Source organism: Odocoileus virginianus, chromosome 3 (genome assembly GCF_023699985.2).
Source record: "Odocoileus virginianus isolate 20LAN1187 ecotype Illinois chromosome 3, Ovbor_1.2, whole genome shotgun sequence".
Lineage (NCBI taxonomy): Eukaryota > Metazoa > Chordata > Mammalia > Artiodactyla > Cervidae > Odocoileus > Odocoileus virginianus.
In genome coordinates this window covers 77,123,963-77,149,662 of record NC_069676.1, presented here as the reverse complement: position 1 = coordinate 77,149,662, position 25,700 = coordinate 77,123,963, and the positions used below count along the sequence as shown (strand labels likewise).

At 38.2% G+C, this 25,700-nt stretch overlaps 1 protein-coding gene across 4 annotated transcripts in view; it reads right to left on the bottom strand.

The window, feature by feature from the left end:
* Positions 1 to 25,700, bottom strand: part of ATG10 (autophagy related 10) — a 248,894-nt gene that overhangs the window by 21,163 nt on the left and 202,031 nt on the right. The window contains exon 6 of one of the 4 annotated variants that reach the window (XM_070465773.1): positions 6,206 to 6,519. The exons of the other annotated variants lie outside the window; for them this stretch is intronic. Within the exon in view, the coding sequence (XP_070321874.1) occupies positions 6,334 to 6,519 (186 nt within the window). The 3' untranslated portion in view covers positions 6,206 to 6,333. Of the gene's footprint in view, positions 1 to 6,205; positions 6,520 to 25,700 lie in introns of those variants that run through there. 4 annotated transcript variants of the gene reach the window in all.

The window sequence follows — 25,700 nt, the reverse complement described above, 5'->3', positions numbered from 1 at the left end:
AACTGACTAATGGATGATGTTTATGTCACTGATTATACATGCTCTACCAAGAATTAAAAAGAAAAAAAGTGAAAAGAACCTTCATATACCTAGTAGCATGCAGTGTGGAAATGTATGTTTTGAGGCATACATACCAGCTCTCTTTGCTGTAACAGCTCATCATATCCAATTCATTTACTGATATAAGGCAGCAAGTCACCAAATAGATACTTGTAATTGTGATAATTAAGAAGTTAAATGCTCATATCTATGAAGATCTGGTAATCAAAAAAAATTAGCAGCACAATTACATATACCCACAGACATGTACACAGGCACATCTTAGGATCTGTCTGTTAGAAGAACCACTGGAGAAATGTGAGGTTTTGGTGGACAGAGAAAGAGATGGACAGAGTCAGAGTTAAATACCAATTAGATAATGCAAAGAACTGACTCATTGGAAAAGACCCTCATGCTGGGAAAGATTGGAGGCAGGAGGAGAAGGGGATGACAGAGGATGAGATGGTTGGATGGCATCACTGACTCGATGGACATGAGTTTGAGCAAGCTCCAGGAGTTGGTGATGGACAGGGAAGCCTGGCATGCTGCAGTCCATGGGGTAGCAAAGAGTGGGACGTGACTGAGTGACTGAACTGACTGAATTAGATAACTCACTCTAAGGTGCTGCTCCATATATCAATAATATAGTGATCCTTCTGAGTTATAGCTAGAAGTTAGAGTTCAGACCTAAGTTCGCACCAGAGAATTTTAGCAGATCCTTTCAAATGTTTGTTTTGCATTTGCTCAAATGAAGCCGAATAGTCTGCTGTTCCCTCTAGAAGCATATCTAATATCTACCACCAGAGACCGCCAAAGAGCCATCCAATCACCGGGTAGGCTCAGAGATCCTCCTTAACATACCTGCTGTGTGAAAATCACAGCACGGAAGGCACCCAACTGAGAATGGCTTCCGCGTAGGAGAAGGCAGCAGAGACCCTTCTCGGCCACAGCCGTATCAGATAATGGGACCAAGGTATTTTGGTTTTGAGGCTACTTATGGCAGCTGAATTGACTTGAAATCTGCATGGGAAGCAAAGGCGCTTTCCTCTTTGAAGACAGTGTCTCCTTTCCATAGGTCCCTCGTGACCTCCGCCTCCCAGCTGTGCTGAACGACAGACAGTGGGGCGGGAATTAACTTAGAGCCCAGGAGGTTTATTTTCCTTACTGACTCAGGTGATCAAGATTAAATATGAACCTTCTCCTAAGGCCTTCATATTATCTCAGGGTGAGGTACAATTTTTGTTTGTTTTACTGCATGGTCAGCTGGAATATGTTATTTTTCAGAATTCTAATATTCTCTCATTAAATATGATCAACCCAAAATAATTTGAACTGAGACAATGAGGGACTTGTCTATTTCTAAAACACCTACAAAATTTGAAGTCTCTTGACTTTGGAGTGTGTAACATTAAGAGAGCAAAAGGGCTTAGTTATCCAACTGGTCAACTAAATACCTTCAACAACAGAGGTATCCAAAATATTTGAAGACATTTCGGCTTCCATGAATTTAACTGGAATGTTAAATCAGGTAATCCAGAAAGAAACTATCTGAATTTCAGCATTCATATGAGTTGGGAGTTCACGATTCACTAATGTCCTTATTTTTAATACATCTTTCCAATTAGGCCTTGCAAGGAAAGTCTAAGTTCTCACTGTGACAGGAATAGAGTTCTTACAGGAAAGCCTTACATCAACATGGTAAAGACTCAAGAGGCTTGAATAAATAAATGCTAATTGATTGATTTCTTTGGAAACTGATTTGAACTTCACTACTTCCCATTTCCCCAGCTTCTCCACAAATGTTTCATCAGTATTCCCCAAAGCACAGCTGTCCCTTCAAACATCTCTTCTTCCCTCCACCTCCTGGAAGACTGTCAGTTCCCCACCCCCACGGGGCTGGCAGACGCCTGACAGACACTTCACCTCACAGACACCTCCTCCCCTCCGGCGTGCCGCAGCTTCCTGCTGATGTCCTCAGCTCCCGTCTCTCTGGTTCATCCCTCACCCTACACAGATACCTGAATCCTCATCCCAACGAACAATTTCATCTCACATCGCACAAAACCATTCCTTATTACCCATTACTTATTAAGGGAAGCTTAATTTGGAGGGGGGAATGAATGTCCTTCAATATTCGATAAGAGCTAGAGACCTTAGGACACACAGGCTTTTGCCTATGATATATCCTGAAGCCTGGGGATTTGTGGCCCCTGGGTTAAAAAAAAAAAAAATCCAAACCTATATAGTAAAGTCTGAATGCATGGTCCTCTCTCTATTCAGTTTCCCTGCAAACTGGCATCAAACTGTTTTTCTAGGCTTATCTTCTATCATGGTACCCTAATCACAGACAAGGGTAAAGCCCTCATTGAGCACCTACCACACCCCAGTGAATATTCTAAGCTCTAAATAAATAGCAAAGCTAGGTGACAAAGGTCCTTCTGCTGTACATATTCTAGATACCCATAGTTATCCCATGTCTTCTTACATCCTGACCTGCTACTGCATATTCTCAAATGTATGCAATTCCTAGTTTTGGTAACCTGGCTCTTCAGGTATTTTATACTGTCATTAGTTGGGCTGGCTTTCTACTCTCAGTATACCTTATGTTTCCTCGTGTCTGTGCTGATATTCCCTACCTAGAACAATCCTTCACCTCTCTTTCTCTCTCTCTCCCCATCTTGATCTCCACCTCCATCTCTATCTTTCTCTTTTCAAGAAGTCATTTCAGAACCATTTCAGCTCACAATGAACAAACTTTCTTCTTATATCTCTATCAGTGATCTGGCACTTTTTCATATACTGCTTGTAGCACCTCTTAAGAGTTATCTTACTATATAACTTATTATTATTGATTAATTCTGTGCATTATCGCCCCATCTGTGGTAAAGGAGACCATGCTATTGATTTTTCTTTCCCAAACAATGCTGTCTATCACTGTGCTTTTTACACACCACCACCACTAAATCTCTATTTGGTGGTTATTGCTGATTGATTGCAAAAGATGATGCCACTGAGATGATGAAAAGTATCTCTAACTTTCAAGGGTGATCCAGAGAAATTTCAGAGTATCTTTCTCTGCTTGGGGATTGATAACATGACCAAAGTGATGCACAACTTAGCAAACCAACCCAACCACTGTTATTCATCATTCTGACTGTGAGACACCTGTGTGTAGTTATTGGCATGCAGACAATATGTAATAAGGTTGTTTATATTCCAAATAATAGTTTGCTTTTGCCATCTACATACGGCATAGATTAGATGCATTCTTATCTGACCTAACCTTCATGTTAATACATGAATCAAAATCTTTGAAGGCAACAAAGGGCATCTTAAAACAAACAAACAAAAAACACATTAAAAAAAAAAAAGCAGACAGTAATGGTAAATGTGTGCAGCCTTCTTTGGTGCTATTAGTCACTGTAAATGCATTTGCTATCTCTGTCTGCATCTATAACTCTCAGCATCATTTCCTAGCAGAGTAAACAAATGTGGCTTATAAACTTCCCCACACAGACTGTTTTCACAGAATTTTCTAACCTACCAACATGCTTATAATACTCAAATGCCTCGTTAAAATCAAGTCGGTGGCATACAAATTATAATGCTATTCTTTGGACTGTATCAGACATGAGGTGACAAAATTTATTAAGCATGATACGTGTTTTCTTAGAAGCCTGAAAGAACAATGTGTCCTGATTGTTACCCTGGCATGTCCAGTTCCACCCATTCCTATGCAATCCACAGTTGAAGTGCTCTGAAATTCTGAAGAACATCTCCTGCCTTCTAGAGCCTAGGGCAGTTTCCACGTGGGCTGCTATTTATCCCAGTGACATATTTCCATAAAGTGATAATCACTGCCAGATGACCCACCCCACACGGATTGTTGGATGGTAAAATAACATGAATTTATTTCTGTATAAATATAGCGGTATTTGTTATCTGAGATTATGTCCCATACTAGGCACATAGTGATGTTAATTTTGAATTTGTTGGATGAATTGAGAGAGAATATGCTTAGCACCAACTTGAGATAAAATCATCAATAACAATAATAGCTAACATTTATTGTGTGATGGCATACTATGTGCTACAATCTATTCTAAACAGTTTCTACTTATTACTTTATTTGATCCATGTAACAACTCCATGAAGTATGTACTACTATTGTCATCATTTTACTGATGAGGGAACTGAGACACAGAGAGAATCATTACCTAGGTCCAGGTTTCGCAACTAATTTAGAAAATCCAGCATTGGAACCTAAGCAGTTTGGCACTAAATCACTTTGTTTTAAACATTACTTTTCTTTTAACTAACTAATTTTTGGTTGTGTTGGTCTCTGTTGCTGTGTGCGGGCTTTCTCTAGTTGTAGCTAGTGGGAGCTACTCTTTGCTGCACTGTACAGGCTTCTCATTGCGGTGGCTTCTCTTGCTGGGGAGCATGGGCTCGAGGCACATGGGCTTCAGGAGTTGCGGCACAAGGGTTTCAGGAGTTGTGGCTCATGGGTTTTAGAGCGAGGGGTCAGTAGCTGTGGAGCATAGACTTCATTGCTTCTCATCATGTGGAATCTTCCTGGACCAGGGATTGAACCCATGTACCCTGCATTGGCAGGTGGATTTTTATCTACTGTACCAGGGAAGTCCCGTACATCAAATAGTCTTCATCAGTATGTTATACTGTTTATCATTTATTTTCTTGCATTCTTTTTCCCCCAATTTTAATGAGATGTAAGTGACTTACGGCTCTGTATAAGTTTAAGGTGTCATGACTAGACTTCCACATATTGTGAAATGATTGCCATAATAAATTTGGTTAACATTCATCATTTCATATAGATACAAAGAAACAAAAGCAAAATAATGTTTTCCCTGTGATAAGAACTCTGTTTAGTTTTAGTCTTAAATTGGGATGTTGCGGCATCACTAACTATATCCTGTCTTGCCACATCAGGAGAAAAATAGGGTCAGATATTTATCATGACTTCATATGCAGTTGACTCTTGAACAATGTGGATGTGAATTGCATGGGTCCATTTACATGTGGATACTTCTCAATAGTAAACACTATTACATGGTTCATGATTGGTTGAACCCATGGATGTGGAGCAGCTGTAGACACAGAGGGCCCACTGTAAATTACACATAAATTAACCCTGTGTCATTTAAGGGTCAACTGTGTAAGGTATTTAATGGGTTGATCTTAGGGTAGGTGTCTAGTATTAATAATTCTGAGTTTTCCTCCATACATCCAAGGAAATTTTACCTTTGCAACAAAACATGCTCCATGCCATTGTTTGTATTATGGATTTTGTGATGGCCAGTGATTTACCTGACTAGATGGATTCAGCTAAAACAAGCACAGAATCATCAAGAATACTGTGACACTTTCTATAAACCTGGAGAGAGGATACTAGTCAAACAATAACAGTCTTCTCTGATAGCTTCTGTTTTCTAATGTAGAAAGAAAAGTACTATTCAATGTCACATTTTGGCCTATTTCAAGCATGACCTTTAATGCAACTCTGATATAAGCTTCTCTGCTAACAAATGCACTAAAAGACCAGCAAAACATTTCTTTAGTGAATATTCTGATTGGCGTGTAAAGTTAGGGCTTAAGACTCAACACTATGCTGAATGTGCTGACTGTATACTTATTGGCCTTCTGCATCTCCTCAACAGTCCTCTAGCACATAACAGTCTGAATCATTCATTTTACTTAGCATTTGTTTGCTGCTGGCATTAATTTTATTTGTTTAAATCTACATTTTTCCATGTCTGTATCTTACATTGCCAGCATCAAGTTCTTGAACCAGTTCTAGACTGTGGATTCTGAGTCCAGTCAAATGGCCTGATGCTGCTGACTTTTGCCTTCTCTGGATGTTAGAAGAACCTGAGTGAACAGACATAAGACAAATGGCAACACCAAGACATGTTGCCTGGGTTGCCCTGTCCCTGTGATTATCTGACACCTGGGTGTTTCTAAATTACTACTGCACTTGGCATCTGATCTGCAATCTGAAGACAAAAAATATACATCACAGTTTAAAGAAAAACTCTATCAGACCAGTTCACATCAGTGAACATTTATTTTTTTAATTAATTTATTTATTTTAATTGGAGGCTAATTACTTGACAATATTGTGGTGGCTTTTGCCATACATTGACATGAATCAGCCACGGGTGTACATCAGTGAACATTTATAAGCTCTTATTTACACAAAGGTTATACCTTGCTTATGCATGTTACACAAATAAAAATAAACCATAGGCCCTACTGTGGAAGAGGCTGTACTTAAGTAGGAGAGCTGTCTCTTTGAACAGTTTCCAGGTGGTAGCCTAAATAGAGAACTGCAGCGGCATCAAAAGGATAAGGCATGCTGGCTCTGAGAGGATCACTAGGCCAGGTGGGAAAGTGTTCCCGAGAGAACCACAGAAGCAGAGGCCTGGAGCAATGAAGCAGCATGGAGCACGTTGAGGGCTGTAGAAAGATGGAGAAGATGACAGGAGGAAGTTCTGTGCGCTGGGGGAAGGTCGGGTCATATATTTATCTCCTCAGCCAGTACTCCCACCCCCACTCCTTCACCAAGTCATATATTTTCTCTCCTATTATTTCTCTCTAATATCATTTCCTTCCAACCTTACAGATTCTCCTCCATCCCTTTTATTGTAGACCCACTGCAGTAGTTTTCTAACTACCGGAGGGTTTACTGTGTTGAAAGAACAAGCCTTCGCTGGGAGGGCCCCTGCACACTCTCCTGCTCTGTTTCCAATCCACTCGTGGGATCCCAGGCACCAGAATCAAGGGCCGATGGAAGCCTGTTTCCTGTTCACGCCTGTGGGACCCTGTGTACACTGCTCGCTCCCTCTCACCCCCTTCCCTGAGTGTATGACGAACATCCTCCTATTTAACTCCATCTAGGAGACTTTCCCCAGGCAGAAAAACTGCACTTGTTCCTTCCCCAGCTTCTTACACTCTTATGGTGACGCTTATCCTATTGTTTTGCAATTGCTTGTTTGTAGAATTATCTCCTCATCAGAATATAAGTTCTTTGAAGACAAGGACATGTATTAAATGTGTCCTAGCCCCAACACTAACCATAGCTCCTTGCCTATAATAGGTGTTCATTTAATGTTTGTGAATGAATGAGAGAGAGAAAGAAAAAAATGAATTATTGCTTCATTTCTGTCATTGCTTCAGATTCTAATAAGTCCAGAAGTAATAAAGCATGTAAACCAAACAGCAGTACAGTTAGAGTCAGCTTGTCTAAAAGTAATGCTCCTATATGGAGCTAGGCAGACCACAGACGATAGGATGCTGAGATGTGGCAAGTGACTAGCCCAACCATCCTCGCGGGGACGGTGCACGGAGCTGATTGTCAGGCTGCTAGCCTGACTCCTCCAGCAACATGAGCTTCTGTGAAAGTGGCCGCTGAAAGTCTCTTCACTATCAACAATGCCAGAGCTAATCAGAGAGGACTCTTTGGGTTTTAAAACTATTTCATGCCAAGACTGTGTCTCTGCAGAACCTAGTAAACAGTCAGTGCCTATTAAATGCTTACTATTAATATAGCCTTTTAGTAAAAGGGAGAGAATCAGTGGAACCACCACCCTGGCATGCTAATTAATTCTCTGTGTGAAAAGAAGTGCTAATCTCCATTTTAAAACATCAATCATGGAAAATAAACTGAAATGTGACCAGATTTTAAAATGCTACTTGTTCTAAAATCAGATGTAAATGAAAGCTTCCAGGATTCTGTAAGAGGTGATTATATGGTGCTGAGAAACCCCATTTAAACTCAATCTTCTAGGAAACTTTAAAATACTTTTTTCCAGTTTGAAGCTGTTCCCTAATATCACCCTTCATATGCTTTCCTTGTCTAAGAAGCTTTGCTCTATAAAAATTTCTCCCAATTTCTAAGTGAAATATTACAGAATTTCCCAGAAGCATTAGCGACGGTTCCTTAGCAACTGTTGATATGTCTCAAAACAACCTGAGACAATCTTCTCTGAGACATATAGTCTCTCCCTTTCTCTGCTAACAGAATTCCACAATATGGCACAAGAGATTCGTGTGGCTAAAAATAGCTTCTCACACACATTTTTAAAGTTGACAGAGTCTTAATGATTTAAGTCTTCCATATCGCAGCTTTGGGTAGGTATGCTTCAACAACAGTATATCAAAGGATTCTGTGCAGAGAGATTTTTAGAATCTTTTTCTTTTTTAATCACACCATTAACACTCTTGACATTTCAGAAATAATGTTTATCGATTGTGGTGTTAGCACTCCCATAAATTAAGTGATGTAATGGACGGAATTATTGTGGTACTATAAAGAACGTGTCAGTCAGATTGTTAACTACATATTAGAAAAAGCACAGACTCTGGATTCATGTAAAAAAGCCCCAGATCTGGATAGTAAATAGGAGATGGAGGAAACTGACACATTCCTGTGATTAATGGGTCTTTCTCCACTATTCCCTTCTGAATATAGAAAACGACTGAACTTCTTTAATACAAGCAAGCTATAACAGCAATGGTCATTCTGTACACATGCACATGTGCTCCAAAGGTGAAAAGAAAACACGTGAATTCAAAGTTATTCACATGAAAGAAGTCAGTGTAATAAACAGTATCAACAATGGAGAAAAGAGCATGGAGAACCTGTAGCAGAAGAGAACCACCGTGGTACAGAAAGCAAAAACAGCCCCTAATAACCTGTTGGACTATAAACTTTCCACAAGGAATTTCCCTCTTTCACTAGAAGAGAGTTAGAGTCTATGCAAAATCTGTGATTATAGTTCTGGGTTAAGGGCAGAAACATTGAAAATGGTAAAATCACCATGTAATGGGAAGATTGAAAGAATTCATATATATGTGTATGACAGGACATGGATGAAATAAGAACTGCATTTATACCCCATAGGGTTTCTGTGAAGGTAAATGAACTAATGCATATAAAATAACAATGCCTGGTACAGAACAAGCACTTAATTCATTAGCTGTGATCATTATCATCATCACCATAATCATCATGATCATTTCTCCCATTTTATATTGGAAGACAGTGAGTTTCCAGGGAAGCTACGTAACTTACTCAAGGTCACACAGCTATCAGGGAAATAGGCAGAGATTGATGCCTGTCTAACTGCAAAGCCCATGACTGTTACAATTTCACTCCAGATCTAACCATTCTTGTTGAAGAGTTAAGCATTTTGCTTCTGTGAGATGGATTTCAAATAAAAAGAGAATGTAGTTGCTGGTACCATCTTCATTTTTATAGTTGTAAGAAAATAAATAAATAAATATAATGAAATAAATCTAATGGAAACTCTTAATAGTATGAGTTTTATTGGCTAGACATTTTAAAATAATCTATTGGTAGGCTAAGACATTTCCTGGTCATAGGTTAAGTATCTAGAAGTGGCTTTTGCTGAAGTGTTGCCAGTCTGTCATTGATCTACTATTCTATACATATCCAATTAGCATTCTTGAAGTCGTACAAGTTGCTGAGGTGACTAATTTGATTATGTTATTTTAAAACAATAACATTACTGTGGCTATAATGAATAATTTTTACCATATCAGAACATCAAACTCCATTCATTAAAGAGTCCATCAAATAAGTCTGGATATAGATTACTAATACATGTCTGTGTTCTGGTGGATATGAAGGAAGAAAGTTACTTGAAAAAAAAAGGGCAGAAGATTTATTTTTAGTCCAGGGTATACTTAAAATTAATAGTCTTAAGCCAGTGTGGCCAGAGCAAAATTCACTAATTTGAATCTCTTTTGGTCGCCTTTACTCTTTGCTCTCAAACAGACAAGCTAATAAGCAGTGGGGACATAACTAGGATCTACAGAATATTTCTGCAGTTTCTATTTTCTAAATCATCAAGCTGTTCTTGAGTTTTATAGAGCAGTTTTTCAATTGTTGAGGATCTTTCTGCAGAAAGGCAATTTGATTTCTATCCTTGGCTTTTCGATTTTACATTCCATCATCACTAAACATTGATTAAGCCTGCTGCAATACACTCCCTTGTATTTGGGTCTGTGAATTCTCAGAAGGTCATTATTTATTACAATGTAACAATCTGGAAATATTTTTAAAGTATGGTCAATACAGGTACTCTAGTTAATGGTATTAACCTTTGTTTTTTGTTTCAGAAAAAAATGAATGTTTCTGAATAAATACGGCATATTTAATTCAATTTTTTAAAAGGATAAATGAAAATTAAAATTCTTTTCCTGAGAATATCCTCATTTAAAAACCTCAAGGTCTGGTAGGCAGCCTTCTAAAATAGCTCAATAATCCTTATCTCCTGGTATCCATTCCCTGTGTAGTCCCCTCTCCCCGCATGTGGGCTGGATATAGTCACTTGTTTCTAACAAATAGCTTGTGGCCAAAGTGAGGGACTATCATCTGCATGAACAGGCTACAAAAGGTTCCGGCCTCTATAGCGCTAGTTCTCCTTCTCTTGCCCTTTCATCTCCTAGCTCTGATGGAGCAAGCTGCCATATTGTACGGTGCTCTATGGAGAGACCCATGTGGCAAGGATAAGAGGGAGGCCTCCATCCAACAGCCTGTGAGAAACAGTCCCGCCAACTACACGGGAGTGAATACAAAGCAGACCCTTCCTAGTCGAGCCTTGGAACCACGGCAGCCCAGGGACAGATTCAGGACCACAGGACCAACATAAACCATGCTGTTTTTTCTGGCCCACAGAAAACAGAAGGTAACAAATGTTTTAAGCCACTATATTGTGGGATGATCTGTTATACTGCAATGAACAACAAATAAAAAAATGTAAGAGCTTCTAATACACGAGGCGCTTGGCTAGGTACTGTGAATGCTGTGGAGAATGAAAGACACCTGGTCCTCATCCTCTGAACAGAGGAAGATGGTCCTGTGTGCAATTCCTTGGCTGCTAGTTTGCATTTGGTTCCCTGCAGGGACTTTGACGGTGTTGACTGCCATCTGATGAGGGAGCCCCTCCACCGTGAGAGATACGCTTGCCTGCAGAAGGCTTTAGGAAAGCTATAGCCTGGTCTGAGCAATTACCTCAGCTCCAAGGGGCTGATTATCTTCTTAGGTACAACACAGCACTGGCATATGTAGATAGTGATGCTTTATTACTCAGATTCTTAACACATGAAGGGTGAGAACAACTCTTGAATAAATTTTTTTCATATTAAAAAGTGTATCTCATTAGTCTAATCATAATAATTATAATTGGAACCCAATTATAATTGTTGCAACAACAATGCAACTGCAAGGTTCAGTAAATTAGAAGTCTTCATCTGCTTCTACCAAATTATCCTTATCAAGCTTACAAAATATCATACATTTAGCTCATTATCATACCTTTTTTTTTTGTTCTAGTTTTACCTATCAAAAAAGTCAACTATACTCTCAATGCCTTCAGATTTTGTGGCACATTCTTTTTGGTGGTAAATCAGTATTCTTGAAGATTAGTTACATTTTTGGAAATATCATAAGGCATTCATATTTAAATATCTGTGGATTATGAAGCAGTGTTCAAAGACTACTAGGTGGAAATCCATGGATATGAACAGATATCTTATGCTTCCAGCTTCTGATGCACAATTAAACCAATGTGTAGTTTAGGTGACAGTGAGGCAGAAACTCATAATTAAACTCATAAAATCAATCCTATATATTTGGAATTAAACTTGTACAAAAGTTACCTTAAAAAACAGGGCTTCCCAGGTGGCTCAGTGGTAAAGAATTTGCCTGTCAATGCAGGAGCTGTAGGAGACATGGGTTCAATTCCTGAGTTGGGAAGATCCCCGGGAGAAGGAAATAGCAACCCACTCCAGTATTCTTGCTAGGTTAATCCCATGGACAGAGAAGCCTGGAGGGCTACAGTCCATGGGGTCAAAAACAGTTCGACATGACTGAGCAGGCACACATACCTTAAAAGACAGTATCTAAGGCCCAAAGTGGAGAAAGCACAACTCTCATCTGAATGATCCAGAAAGACTGTATCAACAGAAGACAGAGAATTAGCAAGGATCAGGGGAAAATGGAAAACAGAGAACAGAATTTGGCAGTGCTCATATAGCACCAACCAGAATAGGAAATTCTGGGCATATCCATCTGTGGGTTAGATATTGGATTTAATTAATGGTGAGAATGAAAGATACAGACTCTATTCTCATGAATCCTACATCCTATTAGACCAGATGACAAAGTGACTAGTATAGTTGGCAGAAATATGCATGGTGCAACTGGCCACATGAGGCTAGATGTTAACCTTTAAAATCATCTAAGTCTCCTTTGCTGAGGTTCCAGGCTCATTAGATATTATTCTTATTATAAGGTGGCTTCCAATAATCTTTTTCAATGCTTATTAGCTGACACTAGCTTTCCCATTCACATGGCAATTACAACACATAATTATAAATTAATACATTGGCATTCTAAGTTTTCCATATCAGTCACTTAAGACTCTGGTTGGTATCCTCTGAGTTTTCCCCAAAGACCTGAAGCAAGGTGGTGGCCAGAGGAAAGAAGGTTACCAGGTAGGACTGGGATAGGTAGGTGGATGCAGCCAAGGCAGGGAGACATGAGAAGCCAGTGCTATGGACAGGAGAAACCAAACTCTCAGCCTGGAAAATGGTAATCTGTCTCAAGTCCAAGGATGAAGTTTAAAACAGAAATTGGAAGAGTGAGAAGCAAAGTTAATATCTTCAAATTCAAATAAGTTGGTGGTTTAGTCGCAAAGTCGTGTCCGACTTGTGACTCCATGGACTGTAGCCTGCCAGGCTCCTCTGTCCGTGGGATTCTCCAGGCAAGAATACTGGAGTGGGTTGCCATTCCCTTCTCCAAAAAAGAAGTTAAAAATGGAATAAAGTCAAGAAATAGGGGCCAGAAGTGCAGGGTTAACTGAAATCAAATATGTTTGTGGTTGGTTTCCTTGGAGAAGGAAATGGCAACCCACTCCAGTATTCTTGCCTGGAAAATCCCATGGACAGAGGAGGCTGACGGTCTACAGTGCATGGGGTGCAAAGAGTCAGACACAACTAGTGACTGAGCATGCATGCACACTGGTTTTCTTAGCCTGAGAAACAGGGAGGGTAGTGAAATCATGGCTTGAAGTTAAAAAGGTTTGGTGAAATGGGGAGTGGATTTAGGGAGGAGGAAATATCAATCCTTTTTGATCCATATTAAGTGTGAGATACCATCAAAATATCATGTAGAGGTTGTTGAGATGAGCTAGTCTGGAGTGCACAGGAGTCTCTGAGTTGAAGGTCTGACTTTAGAGTCACTGGTGTATAAATGGTACTTAAAGACATGGAACTGGGTAGAACCAACTTAGGAAGAGAATGGAGACTCAGAAGGTCCAAAAAGTCCTGGAAGTGCTCAAACAAATTTAGGGCTAACACAGAATGAGTTCCAGAAGTGGGGTTGTTGGCCAAAGGGCATATGCATTTGATAATTTTTTTAAGATATTGTCAGATTGATCTCCATTGAAAAGTGTGAAAGTGTTGGTTGTTCAGTCGTGCCTGATCTTTGCAACCCCATGGACTATAGCCCACCAGGCTCTTCTGTCCCTGGAATTCTCCAGGCAAAAATACAGGAGTGTGTGGCCATTGCCTTCTCCAGGGTATCTTTCCAACCCAGGGATCGAACCCAGGTCTCCTGCATTGCAGGCAGTCTCTTTACTGTCTGAGCCACCAGGGGAGCCCCAGCCTCCACTGAGGTCGTACCTATTTGCTCCCCCACTTTTCACAGTGTGAAAACACTCTTTCCCCCATACTCTTCCTTATGTTTTCAAATTTTTCTATCTCTGCTAATATGGTAGGCTAAGAATGTCCTTTCAGTATAGTTTTAATTTACTTTACTCTTTTTGTGAGTGGGCGTGAGCATCTTTTCAAATATTTAACATGCTTGTGTGTGCCTATCTTTGAATTGCTTGTTCATAATCTTGGAAGAGAAAGTTTCTCAAGATGGGTGAAAACAAACATACTGGTACAGCAATGGGAAGGACCCTGCGGCAGGGGTACATGATGATGCCAGAGGAAAAGGGCTTTACTGCAGGAGTCACATCCTCAAGAAGGCAGAGGGTTTAGGGGGAGTTAGTGTTGGGAAGAGGCAGGTCCACTTTTCCCATGGTGACAGGAGTTAAGGCAGAGGGTGTGGGTACAGGCGTCAGTAGGCTCAGGCACTGATGCTGAGAAGATGAGGGGGCTCTCTCCTGATCTATATTCTCACTGTGAGGTAAGAGTGGGGAAGAGGAGCTGAGCTGTGAGAGGAAAAGGTGTGAAACAGTGTCCTTGAGGAATGGAATTTACTAGAGGGGTGGCTGTTCTCCATTCTCCTTTTGAGATTTGGGGTCATCAATTTGAAGTGAGCCTTGGCAATGTGTTTGTGTGACTTTTCCCCACAGAGATGTGGGCACAACGTGAGAGAGATACAAAATAATAAAAAGCTTGAAGGAGCACGGTTACTGACCTGGGCCATGGAACCTACACTGGATCTGGAGAGATGTGAGAATACTAAGCTGTAGCAGTGGTAACAGCAAGAAGTGGAGAGGTGAATTAGCTAAAGGACTCAGTAAGGTCGAGAGACTGCTTGAGCAGGAGAATGTGAACGAGGGGCAGTCTTAGGAAGTTGCACATCAGAGCAATCAAGAGGATAGATGGCATCAGCCCTGACCTGAAAGGAGCTGGAAATTTCACACTAGGATGAAGGGGTCATGAGCCAAAAGGACAGTCTAAGATATGTAGGAAAGAGAAGACTGTAGGAGAAGCAGGATCCTCTTGAGAAAGCCAAGATTTAGTTAAGGAAAACAGCTGAAAGGAATGTTCAGTGAAAAGGCTGAGAATGTTGGAAGCTTTTGCCCCCAAGGAAGAGAAACCCTAGACAGCATAGTGTAAAGTATGGCTTGGAGGGAACAGTGGTAAAGAGAGTTAGGGGAGAGAAAGGATCAAAGACTGAGTATGAGGACCCAGGAGAGGTTAGGTGAGTGGAGACACTTACATCTTGAACAAAGAACCATCCAGAACCTGTACACTATATATAAGAAACAACAAAATCATAATACAGTATAAGATAAAAAGAAATGAGGATGTTTCCATAAATGTATACTACACAATGATCCATAGAATAGTAAATTCCTAGCAGATAATATTGCAACTGGTTCCCTTTGGACTTCAGATTTTAGAATCCCATTGCGCACTACAGAAAGAAGCTAGTTAAGCAGTTTACAACTGGGAATTACCGTGCTCAAATTAAAACTTGGAAGTTTTCTTTATGATGATAAGCCTCCTTATCTCTATAGGAGAAATTTTAAGTTCTAATTAAACTTCTAAATTAACCTAAATGGAAGCCCAACTCATTTAATAGAATCCTAGAATTGCAAATTACATGGAAACTTAGATGTCATCTAGTTCAACCAACCTATCCTAAAGTAAAAAAACAACCAAAAAAAAAACCACTTTTATATTAACCCTCCCCTCCTCCAAACTCTCCAACTTATTTAGCCTCCCCTCAGCGTAATTCCTTTAACTCTTGCCCTGACTAAAATCTGACAATCTCTGAGACTCTTGCCCTTGCAGCCCTCTCAAATAGGAAGTCAGTGCCTGGAGGTAGGACAGGGGTGATCCTTCCCCACTGTCAACTCCAAACAGTTTCCTCCCCCCAGTCTTCAAAAGCCCCAGTTGAGATGACATCTGTGTCCAGTAAGGTTCCCACTAGGAACTAGGCAAGGTGGAAAAAAGTTTAGCAATATCTGTTTGAAGGCATCAAAGATTTACAAAAAGATGGGATTGTAGGACAAAGAATCTGGGGAAGGAAGCTCAGCAAAGAGAGCCTGGCATTTGGAGTTGCCTTTTCCTTTGTAACTGCTAATTCTGAAAGGTAAGGTCAGGATCTACCAAGGAAGAGGGGCCCCAGTGAGCACAAAATGATTTTGAAAGAGATTTGGAAGGACTCCACTTCAAAAGTAAGGATATTGAAAACAGATCAGCCCTTATAGCAACTAAAACCCAACTTCGAAACATCTCAATCTTTAGCAAGATCAATGTGAGCAGAAATTGCTAGTGTCCTGCCTGAAGAAGAAATAAATCCTCTCTGGAGAAAAATAACATTTCAGAGAGACTTAAATTACCCCTGTAAATTTTTTATATGCACAACGTCTGGCTCCTAATAAAAAGAAACTATTAAATACATAAATGAAAAGACTTGACAAAAACCCAAGGGAAAAAACAGACAATAGAAACAACCCACATGAACCAGAAATTAACAGACATTGTCTTTAGACTTCTGTTAATGCATTTAAGACAAGCTTGAGCATTTTGGTAGGGAACTGAGTTTTTTTAATGAATTAAATTAAAATGCTAGATCTGAAAATACTATAACTCAAATTAAGAATTCAATGAAAGGCTTTCAGAGCAGACTTACATAGATGAAACTGGAAGACAGGTCAGAGGGGAAAAAATCCAGAAAGAAGCACTGAGAAACAAAAGTGGGGAGGGAAAGAGCCTACCAGATATGACATGATGAGGAGGTCTAAACACCTGTAACTGGGGTCACAAGAGGTAATAGAGAGCTTAGGGCAGAAGAGATGGCCAAGAAACTTCAAAGACCAATGAAAAACATCAAGCCACTGATTCAAAACCAGCCATAAATCTCAAGGAAGATACACATACAGAGTATAACACATAGATATATAATAGTTAAAAACCAAGAAGTTAATCCTGGAAATATCCAGAATAAAAGAAAGATGACCTTCAAGGAAGCCACAATGAGACTGAGAGCTGGATGGTATCCTGTTATTAAAAAATCAAGTCTATTATTAAAAAGTTTACCATGAAGAAAACTCCAGACCCAGATGGCTTTACTGATTAATTCTCCCAAACATTTAAAGAAAAAAATAACACCAACATAATATAAACTGCTCAAGAGAGAAGAAAATAAGATCCCTTTCTGAAACATTTTATGAGGATAACATCTGCTCAATATCTAAAATTGACAGAATATTATAAGAAGAAAAACTATAGATCAATTTCTTTTATGAATATGGGTGAAAATGTACTAAGCTAAATATTAACAAAAATAAATCCAGCAACATATTAAAAGGACAGTGTATAAAAACCAAGTTGGATTTTTTTTCCCCCAGGGACGTAAGATTGATTTAACACCTGAAAATCAATCAATTTAGTTTATAGTGTGTGCTTCGTTGATCAGTCATGTCTGGCTCTTTGTGACCCCATGGACTGTAGCCCGCCAGGCTCCTCTGTCCATGGGATTTTCCAGGCAAGAATACTGGAGTGGGTTGCCATTTCCTTCTCCAGGGGATCTATCTGACACAGGGATTGAACGTACCTCTCTTGCATTGCAGGCAGATTCTTTACCCACTGAGCCATCGAGGAAGCCCATATTTATTATACTAAAGAGTAAAAGAGAAAAATCATTTGATCACCTCAAAACATGCAGAAAAGAATTTGATTAAAAAATCAACATTTCAAAAACACTGAGAAAACTAAAAATAGGAGAAAACTTCCTCAATCAGATAAAGAATACCTACAATAAAACCAAATGTGAACCTCACATTTAAAATATTGAAAGTTTTTCCTCTGAAATTGGGAATGAGATACTTATATCATCACTTCTATTCAACAATGTACTAGAGGCCTTAGACAAAACAAGAAGCTAAGACAATTCAACCAAAGCTATGCCAGATTGATAAATGCTATAAAATAATATTAAAGAAAAAAATTTAAACTAAATTAATGGAGAGATAAACCATATTCATGAATAGGAAGAGTCATTATTGTAAAATTTTCTATTTTTTTCAAATTAATCTCTAGATCCAATTTAGTACCAAAATCCCAGAATGATTTTGTGGAAACTGACAAGCTGCTTATAAGTTTAAATGGAAATTAAATGAGTTAAGTGTAGTTAAGAAAAAGAATGAGATTAGACAACTTTCTCTACTGGATATAAATATTTAACATAAATCTACAGTAATGAAGTTAATATGGTATTAGCATAAAGATAGACAAGTGAACGGAACAAAAAAAAAATCCAGAAACAGACTATGCATATTTAGAAACTTGACAAGTAATCAAGATGACAAAGCAGTGCAGAAAGAATGATTTTTTGACAAATGGTGCAGTTCCATTTAGATATTCATATAGAAAAAGATGAAATTTGAGTCATACCTAATACCATAAACAAAACCCAATTCCCAGTGGCTCACCAAAATAATCTGAAAATTAAAATAATAAAGCATCTAGATTAAAAAGGTGCCCAATAGCCCAATTAACAATGCCAAAAAGCTATTTAAATTTATTAAAGTCAAATAAAATTTAAAATCTATTTCCTGAATCACACCAATCACATTTCTAGGGCTCAGTAGAAACATGTGGCTACTGACTGACTATTGCACTGGACAGTACAGATGTAAACATTTACATCTCGTTTTGGCTCGTCTCAGGTCAGATTTGGAGAAGGAAATGGCAACCCACTCCAGTATTCTTGCCTGGAGAATCCCATGGACAGAGGAACCTGGCAGGCCATGGTCCATAGTGTCACAGAGAGTTGTAGACACGACTGAAGTGACTAAGCACTCACGCAAAAAGTTATTGGACAGCATTAGACATAGACTATCATCATGACCTTGGGGTAGATAATTTTCTCAAACAGCATACAAAAAGTACAGAGGAAAAGATTCATAAATTAGATTACATTATAAAACTAAAAACTTCTGGTTATCAAAAGATACCAGTAAGGAAATCCAAAGTCAGGCTACTATGTATGAGAAGTTATTTGCTATACATATGTCCACCAAGGGAGTCATACCTCAAATATATTACAAACTCCTACAAATCAGTAAGAAAAAGACAGGCAACACAAAGGAAAAATTGGCAATAGACCTAAATTGATACTTCATTAAAGAATGCTTTAAGCTCATTAATCATCAGGAAAATCAAATTCAAACCACAGTGAAATACCAAAACACATCCACGAGAATGATTAAAATTTAAAAGACTGACAGTTTCAAATAGCAGTCAGAATATAGAGGAATTGAAATCCCTATGCTGCTGATGGGAGTCTATGATTATTCAATAGTTTTAGAAAACTGGTATAACCTACTAAAATTGAACATATTCATACCTCATGATCCATCAATTTTATCCTTGGTATATACCCAAGAGAAATGCATATGTATATGTATCAAAAGACATGATCATGAGGTGGGCACCCATATGCCCACCAACAGTAGAAAGATAAATACTGTAAATTGTAATATAGTCATACAGTGAAATACTGTACTACATAGAAATGCAAATTAATAAACCTCTGGTATATGCAACAACATTGGTGAATCTTAAAAACATATTTTGCTTCAGTAACCAGAATTAAAAGAATAAAATACATAGTATATGATTCTATGTATATAAAGTTCAAAAAACAGGCAAAACTAATGTAAGGTTTGAGAACATAGACAACAGGTTCATTTATGGAGGAGGGAAAGAAAGTGATTGCAAGCAAGTATGAGGTGAGGTCTCCTGAGGTTTTAGGATGTATTTCTCGGTTGAATGGTGGCTACACAGGCAGAATCACTCTATTGTTATTAATGATCTGTGTACATCTGATTTGTGTATGTTTGTGAATGTGTGTTACACTTCAATAAGAAAATATTTTCAGAAAATCAGCTCCTGTGATATACATGCCATTAGGTTCTAATACCTTCTACCTCTTCCCCATTGCTGTTATTAATTTTTTCCTTGTTCTTATATGTTTATTATCTGATATACATTTCATTAAGAAACAGATACTGGGTCACTGAATGAAGGAAAAGCAAACCATTTAAATGTCCAAAGTACCAGAGTTATTCATGTCAAAAGAACTTTTATAAGTACAGAAAAAAATAGCAAGAAATGAGCCAGAAAAGGAAGTTTCAAGAGGATATAAATGAATTCTGTGAAATTTTGAAATGTATAAACAAGGGGAATACCAATTTTACTAGCAAAATAAAGACTACAAAAATAAGGCACATTTATTGTAATTTTAACTCTATAAACAATTTATATAGAGTTATCTCTTGGAGTTTTGTTTGTGCCTTTAAATACTATGAGGGTGATGGAAAGTGTTTGGGCTTGTTTGTTTTGTTTTAGGAAGCTTTGGTCTTGTTTGTGTATTTGATATTTTTATGGAGAAAAACTTTATGGAAAAATTCTAATACGCAAAGATGTAGAGAGCAGAGAGCATCATGAAGGGAATCTTTGATAACCATTACTTAGATTCAACAGTTATAAACCCTGTACAATATTGATTCATCTATACCTCCACCTACTCAACACTCCCTGTCCCCTACACCCAGAATATTTTGAAGCCAATCTCAGACACTCTTTCACGTCTTCCACAAATATTTCAGTTGTCGTTGTTTAGTCGCTAAGTCATGTCTGACTCTTCTGTGATCCCGTGGACTGTAGCCCACCAGGCTCCTCTGTCCATGTGGTTTCCCAGGCAAGAATACTGGAGTGAGTTGCCCTTTCCTTCTCCAGGAGATCTTCCCAATCCAAGGATAGAACCCACATCTCCTGCATTGGCAGGTAGATTCTTTACCACTGAGCCATCGGGGAAGCCCAAAATATTTCAGTATATATCTCTAAAAACTAATGATGATATTATGACATCTAAAAAAATTAACAGTGATTTCTATATATCATCAAATACCCACAAAGAATTCAATATTTCTCCACTGTCTCAAATTTTTTATCATCAGAATATTCTATCTGTTCCTAAATGTTTTTCCTATATTTGTTCCCCCTTCTCATTGCCATCATTTCTTGATGTAGCCTAAGTGTTTAGCATTTTATTCACAGTCTTTCCTTCTACTTCAAGTCCTGCCATCATCTAAGGTGACTTTATATCCATGTGGCTGATCCATGCAACACTCTGACTTCTCTTTCTTGACTTCTACTTCAGCTAAGCACTCTAGCAGCCACACTGAGAAATTTATCAACACCAAGAGTCATTCTTCCTCTAAAACCAGTCTCAGACCAAAATATCCTATCTTTTCAGATCTCTTAGAAGATCCCCAAGATTTCAGTTTCCTTGATCTCATAGGAACCTCTGGTCCACATTTTCTACGAGCTCACCTCCTCTTTTCTTTATTAAACTTAGACTCTATTCTATGTCAATTCAATCACATGCTTACCCAAATTCTCAACCTTATCTACTGCCTATTTTAACATCTGGCAAAATCCCAATTCTGGATGACTCTATTTTGCACTTTGATCCAAGCTGTCAAGCACAGTCTGGGAAGATTATATAACTTGGCATACCTCAAGTGGACCCTCCATGCCTCCTATTTGTCCTATTTCTCTAATCTACTTTTCCATCTGCATGGAAGGAAGTCAAATCTTTCTTTCTAAAGCTCTGAAATCCCTCTCTGTCAGCAGATGAATGTGCTTCCAATGCTATAGAAAATGTAGAAACCATAAAATATCCTTTTCTTGCCAAACTAAAAATACATCTGAATCCATAACCATATCTTGTTCTCTACTTCTGTTAGAAGGAAGAACCATTTCTTGTCCCTCCATCATCCCCACGTTTTCCAGAACTTTGCTCTCTAAATTCTCTCTCTTCTGTATTCTGTCTCTCTGTTGGCTGTTTCCTATGGAAAACAGTCCTTTCCATCTTAAAAACAAACAAATCAACTACAATGAAAAGTAAACCCCTCTTTCCCTTTCCTTTTCCTTTCCAATAATCATCCTATCTTTCTCTCCCAATTAATGAAAGAATTATTAACTCTATCTACTTCCCCATCTCCCTACTCAGGTATCAACTCATAATCATCTTTTTACTCATCACAAGTACAAACGACCATGTTGCTGAACCCAATGGGCGCATTTCAGTCTCTTCTCACCTGGCTTCCTTGAACATGACTAGCTCACAGAGCTGAAAGCCAGTCCTCCCGAGGCTCTAGAGCCTCAGAATTTCCCGAGTTTCCTCCTACAGTTCTGGCCATTGCCTTTCATAGGTGTCTTCTACTCTTCTCTTAAATGATGGTATACTTCAGAATTCTCTCTTAGGCCATTTTTGTCTTTTGATTTTACATTAGGCTGTGTGGCCTCATCTATTCCCATGGTTTCAATTACTGTTTATTGCTGACAACTTCCAAATCCACATTTATAGTCCTGATGTGTTCTCATGAGATTCAGAGACATGACTCTTGGATATCATGTGTGATCTTTAAACTCTTAGGATCTTGAAAACTGAATTCACACCATCCATCCTCTATGACTGGCATCATCCATACCAAATTTCCCCAACATTGTCAATTCCACTTCCTAAAATAAAACTTCCTTTTTTATCTCTAGAATAATTTTTTATCTCCACAAACCTCCACACCCCCCACCCCGACCCAGGCCATCATCATGTGTTCTTTCTCCTAACTGGTCTCCTGCCTTCAGTCTTGCTCCATTCCAATCTTCTCCATACTATAGCCAGAGTAAGCTGCAGCTCTTTGTTTAAAGATTTGTCTTCCCATTAAATAACTGTAAGATTCATGAGAATATGGACCATGTCTATCTTGCTAAACTATCAATTACTAAAGCATCCTGTTATATAGTATAATTCAAGAAATATTATGAAAGATAAAGACATTTGCATCATTGACTTCACCTAATATGAAAATAATGTAGAAAAAACCCTAAAGACTTCACAGGGATGCCAGGTCTAGTTTTGCTCTTCATTGTACCCCAGAGTTTAGCACAAATCAGGCCTACATTTGTTGAATCTATGAATGAGAACAAAAACAAAATAAAGATATTAACTTGCCCTGCAAAATGACATACAAAATGCTATGTAGTTGAAATGTACAAAGAATAAAGCAGTACTATTTCTCATACTGAAGGGAATGAAATTGCCAGTTCCTAGCTGCCAACTCTACCTTCCCACTGTTCGGCCCGAACCCCTTCTCTGTTTTATTTTTCCCATAGCAATTTTCATCTTCTATCAGACTATGTAGTTTACTATTTATTTTGTTTATTGGTGTCTCCCCTACTAGATATAGATGTAGATTTCCTCCTCATAAGAGCAGGAAATTTTTTTTTAACTTTTAATTTTGTATTGGAGAATAGCCAATTAACAATGTTGTGATAGTTTCAGGTAAACAGAGAAGGGATACATATACATACATATATATATATATATATGTACCCATTCTCCCCTAAACTCCCCTCCCATCCAGGCTGCCACATAACATTGAGTAGAGTTCCATGAAGAGGAGTAATTTATATTTGTTCTGTTACTGAGCACATAACAGGTAATATTATTAAATTATATTTACTGTACCTCGGCCTATGTTAGATATGTTAAATATTTTCTTATTAATCCATAACACTCTAGTTAGAGCCCTTTATCTCCATTTTAGAGTTTAATATTAGGAATCTTCTAAAAGTTACGTTACTCTTTAAAATGAGGATACAATAGGAGGAAAACAAAAAGAAAGACAAACAGAAGCACAAATAAGATGTAGGGAAAAAATGAACCATATCAGTCATCACAATAAAAGTAAACAGATTAAACTTGCTGGTTTAAAGACAAAAATTATAGACTGGATTTTTAAAGTACAGCAGTATGAGAAAAATATATAAATAGCACTTAAACATAAGGACTCAATACTTCTGGTGCCAGCCAAGATGGAGTAAGCCCACTACAGCCAATCTTTCCATTTGACTAAAGCCAAAAAAACAAAATTTTTAAAAGCAACTGCTCTAGGACTCTGAAAAGTTAACAGTAGTAGCAGGTTGGAGAGAGTAGCCAAAACTTGAAGAAGAACTTCTATGGGAGTAAGGTCCCTGGCTTTTCCTCTCATATCTCCTGGCTTTGACCTAGGGGTGGCCCAGTGTGGTGTTGTGCAAAAACAAAAACACCAGCCAGACAGCTAAGAAAAGGGATCCCTGTGAGTTAAAGAGGGTGGGGAAGATCAATGTGACTTTTTCTTATCTTCTTTCTTCTCTCACAGTCCTGCCCCAAGGATGGATGGCCCCGGTCATGGACCTACACTGTCCACAGTCATGGACAGCCTAAAACTTTGAAACCAGCAAAACAACAACAACAAAATCCATGTTTCTGGCCAGAGGAACTGGGAAAAGAAGACACTGTGGTCTGAAGATACGGGGGAATGTCTGGATTATTTTTTCCCCACTTCTCGCTTTTCTTCTGCTGTTTTGTCTGAAAGGAGTCCTAGTAATATGAAACTACATGCAGAGCAAGAAGTTAATATTCCAAGAGAAACCCTCTCTAGCCAGAAGACCAGGAAAAGAAGCCTTTGAGGTCCAGAGCATGTGGGAGAAACTGAAGAGAGCTGGAGAAATGGCGGCCCTCATTCTGTACACAAATAGAAACCCCAGGCTCACTGAGTGCATATCCAGGACAGATCTAAACCAGCCTCAGAAAGACTGTGAGGCAGAGCAATAGCTGACACATTTTGTCAAAGAACAGCAAGGCTGAGGGACTTTTACTCTGACTTAATATAAAGCTTCAAGACTTAATATAAAGCTATAATAAGCGCAGCAGTGTGGTATTAGTGAAAGAAGAGAAAATAGATAAATGTAACAAAAAAGAGTGTCTAAAAATAGATCCACTCATATATGGTCAATTTAATTTTTGAAAAAAGGTATGAGGCAACTCCATCAAGAAAGATTAGTCTTTTCAGCCAACTGTGCTGGACTAAACAGATGTCCACATGTAAAATATAAAATCAACCTAAACTCATACCTCACACCTTACACCTTACATAAAAATTAACTCAAAATGGATCACAGACAGAAGTATAAAATGTCTATAAAAAATCTTTGTGACCCTGGCTTTGGCAGAGTTATTTGATAATACTAAAAGTATAGTATATTAAAAATGTTTTTTGATAAACTGGATTTCTTATAATTTTGAAAATTTGGCTCTTTGAAAAATACTGTTAAAAGAATAAAAAGAGAAGTCATATACTAGGAGCATATATTGTGTATCACATACCGAGTAAAGGACTTGTCTCCAGAATATATAAAGCACCCTCAAAACCCAACAAAAAGAATATAAAGCATCCAAACAAAAAAAAAAAAAAAAAGGGCAAAAGATTTGAAAAGACATTTAACCAAAGAAAATACGGTAAGTACAGAGAAGCACATTAGAAGATATGAACATAGTTGGTCATTAATTAAATGCAAAATAAAACCACACTGGGATACTACTATACACTAATATGTATGGCTAAAATAAATTTTAAAACTGACAACGCCAAGTGCTTGTGAGAATGTGGAACAATTGGAACTCTCAAAAATTGCTGAAATGCAAAGTGGCTCAAACATTTCTGGAAAACAGTCTGGTGTGTTTTTCTAAGTATTTACCAAGAGAAATAAAACTTATATCAACCAAAAAAACCATGTCAACGAATTTTATACTATTTCCAAGCTAAAGAATTTTTTAATCAACAAAAAGTGGAAACAACTCAAAGGTCCTTCAAGTGGAAAAGAAATAAAGAAAATGTGCATTTATATACTGGAATGCTACTCAGCAACAAAAAGTAAACTATTGATATATAAAGCAACATGGATGGATTCAAATGCATTGTGGTAAGTGAAGGAAGCCAGACTTAACACTCCAAATACTGTATATAGTA